At 34.6% G+C, this 21,637-nt stretch overlaps 1 protein-coding gene across 2 annotated transcripts in view; it reads right to left on the bottom strand.

Annotated features, from left to right (window-relative positions):
• The window catches only part of LOC149532709 (uncharacterized), a 118,898-nt gene that overhangs the window by 35,973 nt on the left and 61,288 nt on the right, over positions 1–21,637 (bottom strand). For both annotated transcript variants that reach the window (XM_089803641.1, XM_089803642.1), the window contains 2 exons: positions 4,544–4,841; positions 231–379 (listed from right to left, as the gene is read on the bottom strand). In XM_089803641.1, the coding sequence (XP_089659767.1) occupies positions 231–379; positions 4,544–4,841 (447 nt within the window). The remainder of the gene's footprint in view (positions 1–230; positions 380–4,543; positions 4,842–21,637) is intronic.

Raw genomic sequence — 21,637 nt, forward strand, 5'->3', positions numbered from 1 at the left:
CATAGGAAAACTTCTTTTATAGTTTGAAATTTCTGGACCATTGATGTACAATTACTCGAAACAAGTGCAAGTATTCCCATCAGAAACAATGCTAGAGCCTGGAGAAGTTCATTTGGTTGAGCCAAAGAATTGCTTCATGCATTTATAAACAAATTTTATGTCCTTGTTACAATTAAATGTGTGTTTTATGATCAGTACCAGCATAAATGATGGCTAAGCACAATACTTACCTCAGGAACATCAAAGGCAGACATTAAATACTTGATGCAGGCAGGATAGAGTCCAAATGTCCAATTCTCCATTCTAGTTCTCAATCCAGTTGGATCAGGGAAATGTTCACTCTCAACAGTCCGATACCAGTCATAAAGAGTATGATATCCTACAAAACCACAAGTTCATTGATTCTATTATGCTAAAAATTGTGAGCAAGCAATGATTAATGAGAAAAAAAATTATAAGGATATGGCTATTTCAAATCCAATCAAACTGTAACCAAAAATAAATGTGTTGGTTATATATAAATCTATTTCACTTAGAAAATACTAGTCTGTAAGCCTAGATGTAGAATAAAAGTATTGCCCATGACAAAAGAAATCATGGATAGATTCCTCCATAGATTTTATCCACATAAAATTTATAAAATGACAAATAATGCAGGCTAAGTAAATCATCATATTGCTCACAATCAAACTCAAATTTTGTAATGGTGTTTACTTTCCTTATGCAAAATTTTTGAAACTTTTATCTCTTATCATATAGAGCTTAAATCCATTTTAGGACTAAGCTGAATTCTACTGATAGTAGGGAAAAATTCTTCACAGTTACCTATTGTAACATTTTCCCACCATCGCCACATTGCAAATGAGGACCCCTTATTTTTTCTTTACAGTAAAGTAGTATCTTATTTGGCCTTAGTTTAGTGAAGATTTTGGAGTCTCCAATGCAGTGAGACAAGTTTGGTTAACTTAAGAGGCAGGTCATGTTCACTTGAGAGTCATGCCAAAGAGGATATGGGAGGTGTGAGCGAGCAATCAAAAATTTAGTTAAGTCCTAGGAATAGTTGAGTTTGAGATGATGGAGCGTTGATCTAAGTTTGAAATCTAACTGCCAAGAGAAAGTGATATCTGGTTGGCAGGAATGGAGAGTTGAAATTGAGATGAAGATAAAGACAACTATTTGATGTGAAGTAAACATTAGAATGCAAGACAAGAGGCAACTATAAGGCAAAAATGGAAGATGAAAGCATGAAATTTTGGAAGTCTTTTGCAGTGTGAATGAGAAAGGAAATCATGGAAGGAGTGAATTTATGAGTTTGCATAAGGAAGGTCAAGACTCAATATATTGTGAAGCCAAGACATGAGGTAACTTGGAGAGGAGAGTACAGCCTTGGACTGGTCAGTATCCAATCTCCCTAAGTACAAGGTGAGGCTTGATTGCCCAAAATTCGGCCCACTAATTCTGATCCAATATCAATTCTATGTGACTACTTGCATTGAAATATGAAGGTTTTGATGTACAAATCGGTGCTTCTCAGCAAGACAGATCTGACTCGAGTAGGTTGAAGATCGAATTTGCCATGAAAAACACCAAAATCAGATCTGCAATCAAGGAGAAAAGGCATGATCAAGTACAGAAGTTCAAGGTGAAACCAATATCAAAATCTTCACATTGAAGGAGTTGAATGTGAAGTTGATTTGGAGGCTAAGAAGACATATAAATTCCAAGGAAAGAGTACTTAGAGCTGGTAATTTGCACTTACAATGTGGTGAGCCTAAATAAGATTTTCCTCTTGTTTTAAAGGTAAAGCCGAAGGTGCTCAAGGATGAAGGAAAACTATGGCAAGATCAAAGATGGCTTCTGCTCAAAGACTTAATGCAAGTACAACATGGAGACTTCATGAATTCAAGCATCTACAAATGGCAAGTCATTCATTAAAGGGATAAAGAAGAAGATGGTTTGAGGGCGAGGCCTAAGTGAAGATGTCAGCCCTAGTTCAATTTATCACAATGGAATTCTAATAACAAATTGCAAGAAGAGGATGACTAAATCTACAAGTGAAGACAGTCATTGCCAACTTGAATTTTCTTTGGGAATCCAAGTTTAATTAGAAGGATCCAACATCGTGGAGCACGTAAATCACTTCTAAAGATTGAGGCAAGGAATCATAATTTCAAATATTAACAAGATCAAGCCACTCCTATAAGAAGATTTCCAAGAGATGGGGAGAATTCATGAAGATGGAGCAATTTGGAAATATGTATACCATCACAATCCAGATTAAAGGCTTCATAATGACAAATATCAAGAGATATTTCGTCTCCGTGGAACTGATCAAATCTACAAGATAAGCATGCTGAGGTGGCACCCACCCATCTTCAACCAATCAAAAAATTCCATTCCACGTGTCAAAGTTCATCCAATCAAATCATTCCAAGCGTGCATGTCATGTCCACTCAATGTTTCTACCTAACCAATTTTTTCCTTGGTTCTCAAAGATGTATAATTTTCTCATTGACCCACAAGGTGGTGCACTATAGTTATTTAACACAAAACTCGAATCAACATTACCATTCTAAAATTGTTGTTACCAATACACAAGATTGATTCCAAACTTCAAAAACAAAGTTATTTTTTTAATTTGGAATGCCATAAACATTGTATTCGTGAAAAGGAAGGCATTCACCAGAAAAAGAAGAAAAAATCAATAGTGTAGAATATATTCCACAAAAAATAAAGCCCAAATTCATTCAAAGAATATGGATTAGGATAAACATAAAGTACTGAAAGTTACCTAATACTATAATAACATGTTGAATATAGAGTTGTTCCCCCTCTAGAATGCACCTTACTCAAACCTAATTGTACGTATAGGTCACAAATTTCTCAAAATAAACATATGAGCATAAAATGTTTGACCCATACCAATATGGAGTTCATAATTTATGTGCTTTGATCTGACACTTTCATAATACTTCGTTCACAATGCACATGAAATGAGTTTGAATTAGTCAGAATCTATTTTGAATACAAAATGTAATATTAAATTGCATGGAAAGGGATTTCAAGACCTACTGATTTGGATATGGCTGGACAGAAAATTAAATTAATGTAAAAAATATATTTTACAGAAGCAGCAATAATAAATAACAATAAATAGCCTAAGAAAAAGAAAATATCAAAATATTTAAAAACATGACTTAAAACTATAAACATTTCCAGAAATTTGCAAATAATTTTTTTTTCTAAATTACAAATATTAAAAAAATTTAAAATGGAACATATGAAAAGAAAAGTATATTGAAAATGGTATAAAAAGCTGTGGTATAATGCCAAATGTTGTATTCTCATTTTTGAGATATCCCATATTTGAATCCCCACACCATGTTAAGTCAGATAACAACCAACAGACAGCCAAGAATAGCAGTAATGTCAGACATGTTAATGTGGTCTTTCGCCATGAAATAGGGACATTGTTTGTATCCCCAAAGCCTGATGGGCCATCAGGCCCAGTGATATATCCCAGGTACCCTTAGAAAAGAAAATTTGAAGGTGAAAATCTAACATGTAAATTAAAAAGCAATTCGTTCAAAATTTCTGAAACATCATGCCGGTTGCTTTTATAAAAAGAAATCAATCCAGTTCACAGACGCCATCCATTTCTTCTCTTTCTACATCCATATTTATCTATCCTTTCATATTCTCTTTCACTTGCATTTGCCTGTAAAAAGGATGATAATTGTAATACTTAATCTGTGTTCAATCTAAGTTGCCTGGAAAGAAAAAGTATTTAAATTTCTGAGACCAAAAAAAGATTTTGGAAGGAGTGGGCGAACATGTGACATAAATTCGGGATATGAACTACTGAGCTCAAATGATGTTGCTAAATACTGAAAATAATTCATGTGTACATTAAACAGTCATCAAATTCTCATTCACCCATATGAACGAGATTCATAACAGAACTCAGCTTAACATGTGTTTTGACAATGGCACGTAACCATCTTGTGCTGTTACAATTACCTATCCTTGAAAGATTTGTGGCAATAGAGTAACCCAACTCAATGAGGATACATCTTTCAGAAGGCTAAGTATTAGTTGTGTATATATAGCAACATCTTGATGTATAAAGTGTTGATATTAATGGACTAATTAATTGAGTTTAAGACAGTTTAACTAATTTGAATTAATAAGACCAAAATTTTCAAAAAAACATAATCTATGAGAACTATATATCATATATCTTATCCTTGGAAGATTAGGCGAGTAACAACATGGCTCTTTCCTCCAAGTTCAAAATATAATCTGTAAAAGCTCTTGTTAGCCAGTCTTCAATAAACCATGATAACCATAAAGGGGCAAGTTTGTACACCAAAACAAAGAAACCTCAAACATGAACAAAAGAGTACTCAATGTTACAAAACATTTCTAAAGAGAAAAGTTTACTTTTTCTAAATATTTTGAACTCTTGTTAGCTAAAGAGAAGTTTTTCTAAATATTTTAACTCTTGCTAGCTAAAGAGAAACGTTACATAAAAAACACTGACCTGAAGTTCCTAATAACTGATGCCGAACACAAGTTTCAATACCCAGCTCCAAAAGTAACATCAAGATCATTGCAGCAGTTATGTGAGTAGATACATGGAGAAATCCTATCACAGCACGTCGCTTTCGAGATAGTTTGACTGGAACAAATGTAAATGACAGTAGTAGCAGCATGATAATTCCAGCCAAGGAAACATACGAGTATTTTAAGATGTCCATAAGAGCATGCCATAGTGTCTCAAAACACTGCTGGAGGTGTCCAAGCCATGTATCATCTTGCAAGATGTGATCCAAGTTACACTGAAAAATACCAAGTCAATAATGAAGGAAGAATTTTTGCACCATGCATTTAGCATGGATCTCTAATATTCCAAATATTCTTAGAAATGAAAAGCTCATCGAAGATTAAGTGGAGAGGAAATTATAAGCAAATTGTGGATTCTTGACATGCAAAACGTACACAAATAGAAAACTTCCCACACCACCATTTTATGTAAGATAACCGGAAGTCTTCAATAAACCATGATAACCATAAAGTTGGCCGTACCCTTAAGTTTGCACACTGACACAAAGAAACCTCAGACACACAAGCAGAAGAGTACTTGAATTTACAAAACAATTCTAAAGAAAAAGTACAAAATTCTGAGTGTTCTAAAATTTTAATACTTGCTAGCTAAAGATGAGCATTGCATAAAAAGACATTAACCTAATGATATTGCAAGGCAACTTTAATTTTAATAGTTACACTAATATAAAAAAGAGACCAAATGATGCTGAAGAGGAACTCTGCTCAAGTCCACTGGAACCCTCCTTGAAAGGGGCACATGATAGCTTAATCGTGATGATGCTACTAAAGGGAAACAAGGAAGGATTTGCGAAACTAGGTTGAGTTCTCTAAGAGGTTGACGGTAAGATGGTTTGTGGCTCTCAATCAATGGCACTAGAGCTCCATCCACCGGCTAATTTTCAGGCTTGGATTATCAGCATCTTTCATCTATGAGAATCCATGGAACTTAAATGCAATTCATAACCTTTGTTATTATTCTAGAACCAAATGAAGTAGGGGACCAGTTAGCTTACATGGATGTCTTTCTTCCTACACAATAAGATATCGGATCACATGATTAATAGATTGTGTTAGGAACTTAAGTATTACAGTGTAGTTGATGAATAAATAAATGATTGAGGGGTGTTTAGTTAATAGGTTTATGGCTGAGGTTGTAACAACACGCACATAGAAAAGGATTTAGAGAGGTTGTTTCCTATATTAGTGGATCACAACAGAGGTTTGTTGTGAACTACCAAACTAAGTTTTTGCATAATACATATCCTCTATGTTTAGTGAAATTTATCCTGATGCAGGTACACTAAAATTAATATTTGGTATCATAGCACGGTTTTTATCTTTGAGCTTAATTTTTTTGTTGTTTCTGTATGCTCACTGTGACAGAAAAGGTGGTTTGATAGTGGAAAGGAGGAGCAACATCAAAATCATTTGGAATGCTGAAGCCATTAGTGCTGCTTGGTATTTTCTTTTTTAACAATTAATATACATTATTGCTGCTTGGAATTTGCTGATGTCATGAAATATACAGCTAGTAGTCATATTGTTATAATGGAGTATTAATATTTCTTAACAGATGAACTTTGAGTTTGAAGTGATCCCATTATTTCACTAAAAAATATGATTTTTTTTTGTTCAAAGAATGCTAAAATATACGTGTTGGGAATTTCTGAGATTTGATGGTAAGTGTTAAAGATTGAAGGCCCAGCATGGAGGAGAAAAAAAAAATCAACAGGTTAGTCAGGACTTTTAGGCAGGCCTGAACCAGTGAAAGTCACAATTGGGATGACTCTGCACCCAACCAGCAACACCCTGCCCCGCCTTCCTCCAGAAACCCTCCAGAATTAACACCAGCAACTAATTCTTTAGTTATCAACATTAAATTTGCCAACTTGAATATCCACATGAAAAGCCTGTTACACAAGTAACTATATCAACATGACAAACCTCAGAATCACTTAGATATCAACTAAGATACGAAATTTGGAAGTTACAAGACAATTAGATATCAACATTAGATCTCCACATTAGATATCACTTAAAGCCTTAAGGATTTGAACTCGGGTCTCCACAATCAAAACCCAATGATTTAACCCACTGAGTTCAACCCTTTCGGTTAAGTATGAAGTTAAAGTTTTAGTTCAATAAAAATTTAGGGTTTAGATATTATGAAAAAATATTTTATAAAAACAATTTATAATTTGGCATAAATATTCCTTAGGTCTTTATAGAAAAAACTTAATTTTGACTTTGGTAGAACTTTCTGCTAGAATTTTACTATTAGTTTACAACATCACCATCAAATGTTCCTGCAAAAGATTTCGCTCTCAACTTTATAGTTGCTTGATTAGTTTTGTACTCCATAGGCTAGTTTAAAAATTTCCCAGATGATTTTACTGAATTACCCAATTCCTGATGGGGGACTTCAGTTAAAAACTTGTCAAAATTTGTAAACTTGTAGTGTAGACCTTGCAGCAAAGGCATTGTACTTCGGCCTTTACATTTTTTAAAAGAAAGTTACCTTTAGAATAATGAATGCATTAAAAATAAAATTTATGTACCCCTAGGACACATCCCCTACATATTTCAACCTGCCCCATAAAGAAGACAGAAAGAAAGGGCAGGTCAAAACATCCCAGCCCATATCTGATTTGCGTAAACATTCAGAAACACTTCTGAAATGAAAAATTTGCAGAAGGAAATGGCAAAATGACTAGCCATTCCCTATGGCCCAAGCAGCTTAAAAGTATTTGTTTTTTAATTAGCACCAACACTAGACCTCAAACAGTGCCACTAATGATTTAATAAACAAAATAGCCATTTTCCAAAATGTGAATAAGAGGAAAACCAAGAAAAGATCTGTTGCAAGAAGAGAAAAGCATTAGGAGAAAGGCAAGGAAGCATCAAATCCGTCATTTGAGGTACTGTTTATTGTTCAGTTGCCCAGATTCCTTTTCTTTGATTTTTTTAGTTCCAAACATCAGAAGAGAGTTTTTGTTTATGTTTTGTCCTTTTCCTGCATATGCAGTTGTGTTCTGAATTTTCAACCAAAAAATCCAAGCAACAGAAAGGGCAGTGAGGGTGAAGAGTGGCAAATGCAAGGAACTAGTAATAAAATTACTGTTAGAGATTTTTCTAGGAGTGAGTATTGCAAGGACTTCAGTTCGAATTATCCATTTATATTCCCTGCTAAACTCATAACGTATGCAAAATGCCTATTTAATCAGAAAAAAGTCAAACGAAAAAAAGACATGAAAAACAGATTCAAGGGAGAGTAGGGTGTGGCTATGTCAGTTAAGCAATAAAGACGATAGGGACAGCTACACAAGGTTTTTTTCCTCAAATCATGTGCATTATTGGACAAGAGGTAAAAGGTTGTTAAAAAGTAATCCTAGCTAGAAAGGTCCAAGTGACTAGGTTCTACATAGAAGAGAAACAAGAAATAATAGTAAGCTGATTGAGAGTAGGTAGCTTAGTATGTCATTGCCTACACAAACCATAGATGTAGAGAGTTAAAGTGAGAAGGGAAAATGGGACTCCTAGCATTCCAAGGAGGTTTAGCATGCAATTATGGGAGGTAACTAAGTCCCCTATAGCTAAATTTTCTTTGTCCATGCCATACCTTTTCATGTGGAAATTCTCCCTATTTCAAACAAATGTTCAAAGATGCAATTGCTGTTGAACTCTCATTTACCCACACCATCTAGAGAACATAAACTACAAACCACCATCCTCAATAGGAGTATTCTAAGGTTAGAGTAGATAAGTGATGGCTGCTCTATCATCATGCATGGGTGGACTGTTAGTAACTTAGTAGACATCAGCTACTCATCAATTGTTCAATTTGCTCTTATTTTCAGAGAATGTAATGATCTGGTCTTAATATGGTCAAAAATGAATTAAATCTTGACTTGAGATATTTTATCAAACAGTTGGAATGTAATCTTGTAATTAAGCTCTGATACCACTGTAATAAACCTTACTTATTCTGATCAGAATATTAACACTCATGCTGATGGAACTATGTCAAACAGTTGGTGCACAACCTCAGTATTAAGCTATGCAGCCATTGAAATAATCGGTTTTAATAATACATGCCAAGTCTAATAAAGTTTGGATAATGCGGAACTCAATAACCACAGCAATGTTTAGAACAACGATAATAGATTATTCTTGTTTACCATAAACTAACTGAAAGTATGGCGAGAATACTGAATCAAATTTAACATTTTTACTTGCAGCAGATGATTATAGTTTACACTACAAACAAGAATTAATGAACCTGGCAATTAGCTGCTGAAGGTAAACAGTCTACGTAAGAGGGTATGAATGTCTGCCACAGGCTACTGGTATCCTCGAGTTAGTCGCTGTAGGTGACTGTCCACTTGGATTCGGTGAATGTATTCAGCCGCAAGCTGCAATCCCAACTTCAATCAACAGCCCCTACCCCTCTCTCTTGGACGTGGGAATCAGGATGACTGCTGCCGTGTATTCTTATGCCATGTAACTCATGCTGCAAATGGTGTGACTCCAGGACATTATTAATCTGTAATCCACAGACCACTTCTTCTCATGAGCGTTCTTCAGTTATGATAAGAGCAGGATGCCAAGTATATATCGAACATGTGACTGAGTTTCAGACTGTAAATGCAGTCCCCAAACTTCTTTTCTCTGCCGTTGGATACCTTCCGACTGCTGTGGGAAGTTATTCACCCAGTCTATACCCGCAATGTCTACTCCGGCCGCTATCTCACTTCCTTAGCCAGCAATAGCTATGACTTAAAGCATGGAGGAAAGAACCTAAAACAACCAGATTTTATTCCACTGAATTTTCAAATAGATAACTTAATTCCAGTTCTGAGATGAAGTTATTGTTCCTTGCCGATTTCTGCCTGAACTGTATTTTAACCCAGAATGAGAGGTTGGGGTGACGTCCAACTTCCTCAAATAACTCGAGGGGTTTCGTCCTCAGAGTTCACCAGTCACATTAAAGCAACTGTTGGTAGCAATATATTAATATTTATCATATTCCTTGTGTCCATCCCAATGTAGCTCCACGCTTTTATAACCTCGATATGAGGGAAGACACAAAAAACTAGGCAATGTGGAATTAAAAGCCAATTTCGTCTTTTAGTCACTTAAGTAACTTTATAACTTTATAACATTAAAATATTTAAATAAATCACTTAAGTCACTTGAACTTTAATATCTCTTAAAATACTTGTCTGATTGCCATGCCGTCTGAAATAGGAATCTATCATCATAATTCCCCATGTGACCAAATACACTTTCTAAAAATAGAAAGGGTCCATTTCTATTACCCCTAACTTACTATACATAGTAAGTATGGCAAATGGAGTCCAAATGACATCAAACGAAGGCCAAATCCATAAATCGCTGAAAGTTGAAGATGAATCAATCCTTAGAAGACCCTCTAACCATCCTCATTAGCCTACGAGGGTCCAATATTAGGCTAATCCCTGAAATTCTGATGCTGGCAACTAATGGGGACATTACAAAGAGCTAGAGGCTGTCTAGGGAAGAAGGATACAAACTTCCAATTTTTCGATTTTGAAGGGATATCATTGAAAAGTTTAGGCACCCTTTTTTGTAAAAGAGGTGGCTGATCTAGCCCATGTATGTAAGTCAGATCTCTCGATTGTAAAGGGTGCTTACAACTTACAAGCACTTTTTTTGAGCCCCATGTTGTCTTGAACATTAAATTGAAAGAGATTATGATGCTCAATTGAATGAAATAAAGGTTGGCAAAAGCTAGAGACATAAATTTTCATTCACAACCATCACACTTCATTGCTTTATTTAAGGTACATTCTCGAAGAAGAAATTCCTCAAGCCCATTGATGCTACATATGCTAGCTATTTCATATTGTTAGAGAGGATATTTAAGGTCTAAAAGTCTCTATAGTTAATGATGGTTAATCTAGAATGGGGCACTAGCCAAACATGAGCATTGAAGGAAAATCTATGAAACAAAAAATCCTTAATGATGATTGTTAGGTTACAAAGAGGCACAAAATAGCTGATTTTATAATTATAAATTGTTGCTTTATTAATGTTGCTAACTTATAAATTATTATTATTTTTTTATCGATAAACGGCCGCAGCCTCATATATTATATTAATAAAAAATAAATTAAACATATCTTCGTTCAAATGGGCACTAGTAGGAAAGAACGGAGAAGAAAACCTAGACTGTAGTTCTATATAAAATTACAGGAGTAAAAGGGGCGTACCCCAATTTCAGAATTTCATGAAGGTTACTTCTGTAACACTTTTGACCTTTCCAAGATTCTTATCATGACTAGACTTCATGTTTATTTGTATTTATTTACAGGTGACCGCAATAGTTAACGTCCTTTTACAAATTGGGAAGGTCCTTCAGTTTGGTCATGCCTCGATGCTTTTCGAGATTCTAAAGTGCTACTTTGAAATTCTGCTCTTCTTTTTAAACCTCTGCATCTTAAGAAAACTTTGATTTTCAAACAGCCATTGGTTAATTAAAATCCAATGCACCATCTAGGTTCTAGCCTTTATTTTCTGAAACATAGATTACTACATTTTTCATTGTTGAATTTCTAATGATTGTTAAGTCTATATTTTAATATTAGGAAAGATTAAGGAATTATTTTTAGACTTGTAACATATTGTATATATTAATAGACAGTTTAGGCATTAGAGGGTTACTTAATTGAAATTTATCGGGATTATAAAGGAGACGGATTAATAATTTGAACTTTAAGATTAATAAATCGTTTCAGTTAGTTTTGGGTTTTAAAAATGGAGAGGACCTATATTTCTAAATCATTTTGTAACATCCCAATTCTACTTAGATTCTTTTTTAATTAATTACTTGAGATTGGTAAGATTCAAATTCATGAGCTATTTTAAGCTCAAAATAATGCCTAGTTTTGGTTTCAACATGTAGCTAATTTAACTTTATTTGGAAGAGGACTATATGAAAGCATACATCAGCTGTCTTGGTTAATATTTTCTGATGTGAAATAATTACTTGGAGTCCAAAAGAATGCAAATTTATATGAACGGATATTGCTCGAGAAATACTTCTAAACATTTATGATGAAAAAGGTATTATACTAAATAGAGAGGGTACTTTCATCCAAAATCCTTTTATTTAACAATCTTGATTTCATCTGATTAGCCTTACAATATATCAATGGTAGTTATTTTAACCCTCTCCCTACAATGATACAAAATTTATTCATCTGGCATAATCTGAAACGACACTGAGTCATTATCTTCATGCTCTTCTTCAACACTTTGGCTTGGTAATTCTAATATGCAGGCTTCCAAGATAGAGTTTCTGTCCCATGCTTCTATTTCTTCTTCCCCTATAAATTTTTCCATCTAGTTACCGCTGCTTGCTGGGTGAACATGAAAAAACACCAGCAGAAAAGCTAGATTTTCTCTTAATTATCAGAAACCGTTTAATCAGCAAGTTGGAATTGAAGAAGGAGATAAGGGGGTATAGCAGGATCAGCTGTCTCTTGTCAATGTAATGTCCCTCTAAGACTGTCTTTTTTAAGTCAAAATATATATATAGATTATATCATATTAATTATTTTATATTAATCTTAACTTCATAAACTAATATAAATTAATTAATAATTGAGAATTTATTAAATAATAAGATGTTATTATTAATTATACAGTTCTATGGGAATGAATCAGTTTTGGAAGTTTACGGGATCCCATGGTTACATAGAGGCAAATGCTCTACGAAGAGGATGGAAGATGAAATAAAATATCAATTTCTGAAGATTTCTTCAAGAATCGGAAGTCATTATCCTTTTGTCAAGTGTTAACCTGACCTAGTGGAACCAATTCGACCAGCTCAGCCTATACACTGAAAAAGTGAAGAGAAGTATCAGGCTCATGACGCAAACAATTGTGAATTAATAATCTGCCGAATCATATGGTGGAAAGATGGTGTTTGTTTATGACGGAAGAAAGACATCAAAGTAACCAACGCATCTGCAAGGAAGACAAGAATACTATGTCCTGTCTGGTGACTATTCTATCCAAAATAAGGCAAGGATTGTGACTTGTCTATATTTGACGGATTTTCAATTGTTTTAATGGCAAAAGCTTAGAAGAAGGGTGGACGTGGCTACATGAACAAGCATACATATCGGAGAGAAGTGGGTGATACAGGTCTGGCAAGTCATGTAACTAGCAAGAAGTCTGAGATTACACGGTTGGCAAGTTATTTACATTGAGGATTGAAGACAAATAGGTATCAATAACTCTCCAATCGTATGCCCAAGTAAGCATGGATGATTGAAGACATCTGATGAACTATTCAGAAATCAACTGATCCGTATAATTGGTCAAACAAGTATAAACATTGGCAAGAGAATTTTTCTTCAGATATTTTGGCTGGAACCATTACATCTATACAGGTGCACAATTAATTCTTCATATCTCTGTAACTGTCTCATGAAAGAATTTTAAATCATTATTCCTGATGATTTGTTATTATCAATTTGTGGAAATTACATTCTATGGTAAAATGAATCAATTATTATGTCCTCTATCAATTGCATCTTAACTAAGGAAAGGAAACCATAGAAAGAAAATCTGTGGGATTTTACAGTGGTATCAGAGCTTTCAGCCCTGTCAGCCTGTTGGTACAAACACACATATACCAAAAGGAAATTATAATTTCCATAATACCAGGGTCAATCAACATAGACTGTTAGAATCATCTAGTTCCTCTATACCCATCGACATTGAAAATAATCATATTGAGTCAGACGAGGAAATAATTTTTGAAAACAATATGGCTGACACAGATGATACTAGGGATCTCATAACTGCTTTACTCGGGAGCCAACAAGAGATGCAAAATAATGTAAACCGTATGGCAAACTTAATGGCACAATTCATGAACAACAATAGGAACCAAAATCAGAATAATGCAAGGAAAATGAGTGAACAGGAGAATCAATTAGTTAATGGACAACCTAAAAGTTCAACTTCAGCAAGACCTTTTATGCCAACCTTCACTCCTAGAAATCCACAGCCTGAAAGAGAACCTACCATTAGGGAACTCCAGGAAGAGGTCTATCAGGATTGGGTACAAGCGGGTGATGAATTCAAAGTATCAATGACTTTTAGAGAATATTTGGATGTCAAAATGAAACATAAGAATAAGGGGCAATGAGGATATAATAATGAATTTCAAAGGAAGATTGGTAAAATGTCCGTCCCTTATTTTGACAGGTCAAGTAAAACCACTGCCAGAGCCTAGGTACAAAAACTTGACACGTATTTACAATTAAACCCAATGATGGAGGATGAAGCCATCAAATATGTAGCCTTACATTTGGAGGGAATTGCCCATGAATGGTGGCAATAATGGACAGCTTACATTGGGACATAATCAGATTAACACTTATACTTTTTTCAAAAAAAGGCTTATTGACAGGTTTAATTCTAAGTATCCTAAACTCCATCTCAAAGATTTGACTCTGCTTAGACAAACACCTACAGTGGAGCAATATATTTCTGAATTTGACAAAGTTACGAGGAGACCCGTCTCCCCCCTAAAACTCCCGTCTCGGAGACCAACTCTCCAAGATGTGTCTCGGAGACGTTTTGCGTCTCTAGAGACCTCAATAAAGGTTGGAGACTTCATGACGAAGTTTCGTGAAGTCTCCCAGTCTCCTAATCCAAATAGTTAAGTCTCCCCGAAGTCTCCTGATAAATATAAATGTAAAATATAATATTAAATAATTTTATATATTTTAGCCCACATTTTATTGTTTTTATTGCAAAAATTAAGACCAATGAGATACAATATTGTGATTATGTGAGTTTTGAAATGTTTGACTCTATATTAATGTGACATTACTATTATTATTTACTTAAGTATTTTAGTTTTACAATATTATTATTTTCAAATTTTGTATTTAGTATTAGACTCTTTAAACTATTATAAAAAATTACCGTCTCCAAGTACCCCCGTCTCCTATTTTGAAAAATTGTCGTACCAATACCGGAGACCTCCAAGTCTCCCCGTCTCCCGTGACCTTGAGTATTAGTAACAGAAATCACTGAGGCAGAAAATAGTGATATTTATAGATGGATTATTTGATACTATCAAAGGGTGGATTAAGTCCTTAAATCCACCTTCCTTGCAGTCTTCCTTGCAATTAGCCATAAATAGGGATAGAGAATTAGAACCCCCTTCTAAAGGAAAGATATTTAAGAAAGGGCCAAAACCGGATTTTGATGAAAAATCTTTTCCAAACAACACACCACCTACAAATAAATTAGAAAAGGAAGAACATGATGAACTCAAAAGGTGAAAATTGTGTTTCAATTGTAAAGAATTATGGGCACAAAGTCATAGATGTTTGGGAAAAGGAAAAATTCACTACATTGAAGTAGTATCAGATAGTGAAAATGAGGAAAACATAGACCTAAATCAGGAGCCAGTTCCTAAAACTACAAGGCATACTCAGGAAAATTTACCAGGGAAGGGTGAAATAGCAACAATGACAGGAACTCTACATTTTAATATTTTTAGAGTAAAAGGGGTTTTATAGAGGCAATAAGTCATTGTTATGATAGAAAATGGTGCTACACATAATTTCATTGATACTACTCTTGTTAAAAAACGTGGCTTACGTACAGTGAAACATGAAGGCTTTGGTGTCAAAGTAGCAGGTGGCACTACTTTAGTAAGCACACATAAAATTCCTCAATTAAGTATTACTCTTGGCAATTATATAGTAACAGATGATTGTTATGTGGTTGATTTGGCTAACTCTAATGTTATATTGGCCATTCAATGGTTGATAACTTTGGATAAATATTCACAAAGTTTCAAAAGACAAGAATTTTCTTTCAAAATTAATGGAAAAAAAGTAATTCTTAGAGGCATGTCAAATGGAGGTCCCCAAGTTGTATTTGCTAACATAATGGAGGCCATTTTTCGTCATGGTGATGTAGCGTGGTCAGCACAATGCCTTATCTCTACTAAGGTGACAAGTTTTGAATCTAAACATATTCAAGATGATTTATTGCAGATTTTAGAGTCACAGTGTGATTTTTAGTGATATACCTCCAGGAGTTCCTCCAGATAGAGGGTTTGAACATACTATTGAGTTGGAAGAAGGGGCAAAGCCGGTTATTACTACTCCCTACAGACATCCTAAGGCATTCAAATATGAAATAGGGAAGGTGATTAAGGAGTTACTAGATATGGAACATATTAGGCCCAATTCGAGTCCATTTGCCTCTTCAGTAGTGCTGGTCAAAAAGAAAGATGGGACACTTCGCATGTGTACAAATTATCATGCTCTCAATAAAAAGACCATAAAAAACAAGTACCCGATTCCTCGCATTGATGAACTGTTAGATGAACTACTTAGCGCTATATATTTTTCTAAAATTGATTTAAGATCTAGATACCACTAGATAAAACTACGAGAACAGGATATTCATAAAACTACTTTCTGTTGCCATTATGGTCACTATAAATTTTTAGTCATGCCATTGGGACTAACAAATGCTCCAGCTACATTTCAATCTTGTATGAACCATATCTTTAATAAACTACTGTGGAAATTTTTGTTAGTTTTCTTTGATGATATACTAATATACAACAAGACTTGGCAAGAACACTTGCAACATATTCATGAGATTATGGGCATAATGGAAGCACACTCTCTTTATGCAAAGACCCCTAAAAGTGAATTTGGTATGACAGAGATTTTATATTTGGGTCATATGATCAGTGCTAAGGGTGTGCAAGTACATCAGGAGAAGATTAGAGCCATTTTAGATTGGCCACCCCCACTGAATCTTTCAAATCTAAGCGGTTTCTTTGGTCTATGCAGCTATTACAGGCGATTTGTTAGGGGCTTTTCATAGCTTGGTGCACCGTTGATAGATCTTACCAAAAAGGGAGCATTCAAGTGGACTGAAACAACACAATAGGTATTTGATAAACTCAAAGAGGTAATGAGTTCTTGTCCATTTCTTGCACTTCCAGATTTCAATCAGCCATTGTCTTAGCATGTGATGCTTCTGATGAAGGAATAGGAGCAATAATCAATGCAAAATAAACATCCTATAGCTTATGAAAGTAGGAAACTCAATAGTGTTGAAAGGTTGTATTCAATATATGATAAGGAAATGTTAGCAATAATGCATGCTTTGGCTAAATTTAGACAATATTTGGTGGGTGGTAAGTTTTTCATTAGAACTGTGGTTAGAACTAATCATAATAGTTTGAAATATTTCTTGAGCCAAAAATATTTGAATGATAGGCAGCAAAAGTGGATCAGCAAGATCTAAGCTTACAATTTTGAAATTGAATATATTAAAGGTAAGAACAATGTGGTTGTCGATGCACTATTGAGTAAACCTAAAAGTAATGCTATATTAGGGGTGACAGCCAATTGGAAATCTCTCTTAGTAGTAGAATACTCTAAGAATGCATTTGCATGTGATTTATTGGATGGGAATGTATAGGATGATAGATATAAGATTGTGAATGATAATTTACTACAAGGATAGAATCTTTCTTATACCTGGTTCTAAATTAAAACTGAGAATCATGCAAGCAATTCAAGATCTACCTTTGGCAGGACATCCTAGTTATTTCAAAACTTACAGGCAAATCCGTGAATGGTTCACATGGAAAGGGCTCTAAAATGAAGTATTACGGTATGTTAAGGAATGCATCACATGTCAGCATAATAAAGCTGAGCATTCCTATCCAGCAGATCTACTCCAGCCATTACCTATCCCAAAACAGAAATGGGAAAGTGTTTCTATGGATTTCATTACCAATTTACCCTGAGTACAAGGTAAAGATGGTATTTTTGTTGTGGTTGATAGATTGACAAAATTTGCACATTTTTTTGCTATCACTACAGAGTTCACAACGGTTCAAATTGCTGACTTATTTTTCAAGGAAGTGTTCTGCCTACATGGTTTGCCAAAGAACATCATTAGTGACAAAGATAGCATATTTCTAAGCATCTTTTGGGAAGAATTGTTCAAATTAACAGGTATAGATTTGAACCATAGCACCAGCTACCATCCACAAACAAATGGGCAAACAGAAATTGTGAACAAATGGGTTGAAGGCTATCTTCGTAATTATGTGGTTAGCCATCAAAAGGCTTGGATTTGATGGCTGTATTTAGGAGAATATTGCTACAACACAACATATCATATGTCTACTGATATTACTCTATTCAAGGCTTTATATGAATATGATGTTGTATCTTTTGTTGACCTTGCTTTTGCCCATAGTAAGGTACCAAAAGCCCAGAATTGGCTTCAAGAAAATCAAGATATTTTTAAAGCCCTCGAAGAAAACTTACAATCTGCGCAAAATCAACAAAAAATCTATGCTGACAAGAAACACACAGAACGTAGTTTTGATGAAGGTGAGTTGGTGTATCTCCGGCTACAACCATATAGAAAATCTTCACTCAAACGTAGTGGAGCTGAAAAATTGAAACCCCATTTCTATGGACCCTATCAGTTTGTCTGAAAAAATGGTGCAATTGTCTATGAATTAAACTTACCAAGTGGCAATCTACTTCATAATGTTTTCCACGTCTCTTGCCTCAAGAAGGCTTTAGGCAAACAAGTGATAGTGTCTGAAGAATTGCCACCTTTGTATTCAAAAGGGAAGTTGGAAACCATACCTAAGAAGGTTCTAGATGTTCGTGAAAGGCATTTGCGGAATCGCTCCATCAAAGAATATCTTATACAGTGGAGAAAATTGCCTGTAGATGATGCGACATGGGAAGGTGAATAGGTGCTCCAACATCCAAATCTTCAATTGCTTGTGGGCAAGCAACATGAGGGAGGGGAGATTTGTAATGTCCCTCCAAGACTATCTTTTTTAAGTCAAATAATATATATAGTATTAATTATTTTATTAGTCTTAACTTCATAAACTAAAATTAATTAATTAATAATGAGAATTTATAAAATAATATATTATTATTAACTATACAGTTCTACGGGAATGAATCAGTTTTGGAAGTTTACGGGATCTTATGTTTCAATATAGGCAAATGCTTTACGAAGAGGATGGAAGATGAAATAAGATATCAATTTTTGAAGATTTCTTCAAGAATCATAAGTCATTATCCTTTCATCAAGAGTTAACCTAACCTAGTGGAACCAATTCAACCGGCTCAGCCTATACAGTGAAAACATATAATGTGAAGAGAAGTATCAGGCATATGAAGAAAACAATTGTGAATTAATAATCTGTCAAATCATATCATGGAAGGATGGTGTTTGTTTGTGACGTAAGAAAGACATCAAAGTAACCAGCACATCTGCAAGGAAGACAAGAATACCTTGTCTTGTCTAGCGACTATTCTATCAGAAATAAGGCAAGGATTGTGACTCATCTATATTTGACAGATTTTCAATTGTTTTAATGGCAGAGGCTTAGAAGAAGGGTAGACATGGCTACAGGAACATGCATACATATCAGAGAGAAGTGGGTGATACGGGTCTGGCAAGTCATGTAACTAGCGAGAAGTCCGAGGTTACACGATTGGCAAGTTATTTACATCGAGGATTGAAGACAAATAGGTAGTGATAATTCTCCAATTGTATGTGATGGAACTCTAATTTTTTGAGTTTCCATTTTTAAATATGATGGAATATAATAGTGGTTTGCAATTTATAGGCCATATACATATGGAACTGAAAATAAAAGAAGGCAATGCACAAATAATTGGGTTGAAAATCAATATTTCCATTCACAGTCATATCAGAAACGAGCATGAATGTTACATCCTTCATTACTACTGTACAAATCAGAAGACAAGGAAATTAAAGGGCTCCTTGGCTTCACACATATGCACTATCAATTCCTGGAGACTTGGAAGACTTCTCAGAACCTTCCCAAGTCACATACTGACATACAAGTAATTTCTGAAGAATGCTATAGTTGCAGAGATTATAATCTGGAACCTTAGAAAATAATATGAAACGTAGACATTTTGAGGAGACTGGAAATGCAGTGTTCTCGATGTTTGTGTGTTGGAACTGGACATGTGGAGATAATTGACAAAAGAGTGCTTAGTGGGTGCATGTTTTAATCACATTGAAAGGAATCATTTAGAAGAACTGAAACCTTGTAGCTGTGTGTGGTGTACCTTTATCAAACAAGCTCGAGTTTTATTTCTGGGTCACCTGTGCATAGAAATTCATTTTCCATAATCTACTGTGAGAAATAGAAGTCACAGTCCAGCCTGAATAATGAACTGAAGATTTTCTGAATGTAGAATCATCATATGCAGCATAAATCAATGTTGGAATTTTGCGAACTTATATCATCAACGACAGTGATCTAATTCCGGCAAAGATGACAAACTTCCAAGCTATAGTCAATTTTTGAGAAAACACCTAATGTCGTGTGTGAGATAAATCTGCTACCATGGATGTTTTGAAAAACCAAAGTGAATTGAGTATTGCATGGCAAAAGCAGCAACAGTAATATATGTGAAATGGCAATTTAATCGGTTTTAAATAGCAAGGAAAAATACAGGTCATGATACAATATGAATTAATAGCAAGAAAGAAACTTCATAGTTGCCGCTTTTGACACTCTTGGACAGTGAGTATTGGTTTTGATCAATTGAAATATGTATCAAGCACCACAGAAAATGCATCAGTCGACTTGCAAGGGAAACTACCTTAGCATGAGTGAGAACAGCATTGGAAACAATGAAATAGACGGCAGTCTTCCCAGGTTTGCATATCGTGGATACATGAGACTTCCTCAATACATGCCACATCATGTACCTTCAGTGATGACATTAATGAAGACTCCTGCAAGGTGTATTGTCCTTCTCTCTATTAGCATACTGTTATGGAAGGAAGGCTCTGACCATCATCCACCGTGGAGGCTTGGAAGAAACAAAGTATAAGTATTGATAATACACACAAGATGCCAGAATCGAAGCTTGAAAAGGTCAAGCAAGGAATTCTCAGAGGTTATCGTGTTTGGCAAGATAATTGTGCCGGGACGATGAATCTCAGAATAATTCACCAGCAGCAATATATTACTGTTGTTGAAATATTAAAATTTGGAAGTCAAAAGTGAGTAACTATAAAAAAGAAAACTATGATCATATACCAATGGCAGTTCTAGATATTCATCAAATATATTATTACCATCTACACTTTGGTTAATAATATAATCTGATTAAGCATAGATTAAAAACCTTACTTGATGTGATTAGAAGAAGAGGTGTGATTAAATAAATAATAAATAACGGAGTGAGTTATGTTTTAAGAAAAGATATGACTTTTATTCTAAAAGGCATGACTTTAGGAAGGAAGAGATATAAATATTAAATATAAATTCCATTATTTTATTTTAATAATAAAATAAAATGTTCTTTGCTTATTATTAAAGGCGTGGAGATTTAAAATGTAGATGAATCGTCCTTTGTAATTATTTTTGGAATTTTGTATACAATTTAAATGTCAGATAAGTAGACAAGGTCATTTAGCATTTAAATTCAATCATCACAAGTAGTGTGAAATATTTAATTGTTTCTGCATCTACGTCCAATTAGTCTCCCTACTAGAGGAGTTAAAGTTCAATCTAGACTAATTTAAGATTGCGTATATATTTGATCTGTTGCATCTTGATTATTTAATTGTTGGTAGTAAAGCGTGTAAAACTTTATGAAGTTGTACATGAAAATTCACTGAAGTTGACTCTATTGCCCGGATGAACAGAGGCACTGGTCTTTTAATTATTGAAGTCAAAAAATCTATATATTCCTTCCTACAAGCATCAATTTCATTATTATTCAAACATTATACAACACATTCAACCATTATCCAACATCTAGTTTTCATTTTAATTGAGTTCAAGGACCTTGCTAGCCAAAGAACTCCAAAGCTTAAATTCGCTTTAGAAAAGCTATGAACCAAGTGATCAGGTTCGAGGAGAAGGTGTACCCACCTAGGTATAGCGGAGCCT

This window comes from Cupressus sempervirens, chromosome 10 (genome assembly GCF_028749045.1).
Source record: "Cupressus sempervirens isolate cs-2001-9-10 chromosome 10, ASM2874904v1, whole genome shotgun sequence".
Classification (NCBI taxonomy): Eukaryota; Viridiplantae; Streptophyta; class Pinopsida; order Cupressales; family Cupressaceae; genus Cupressus; species Cupressus sempervirens.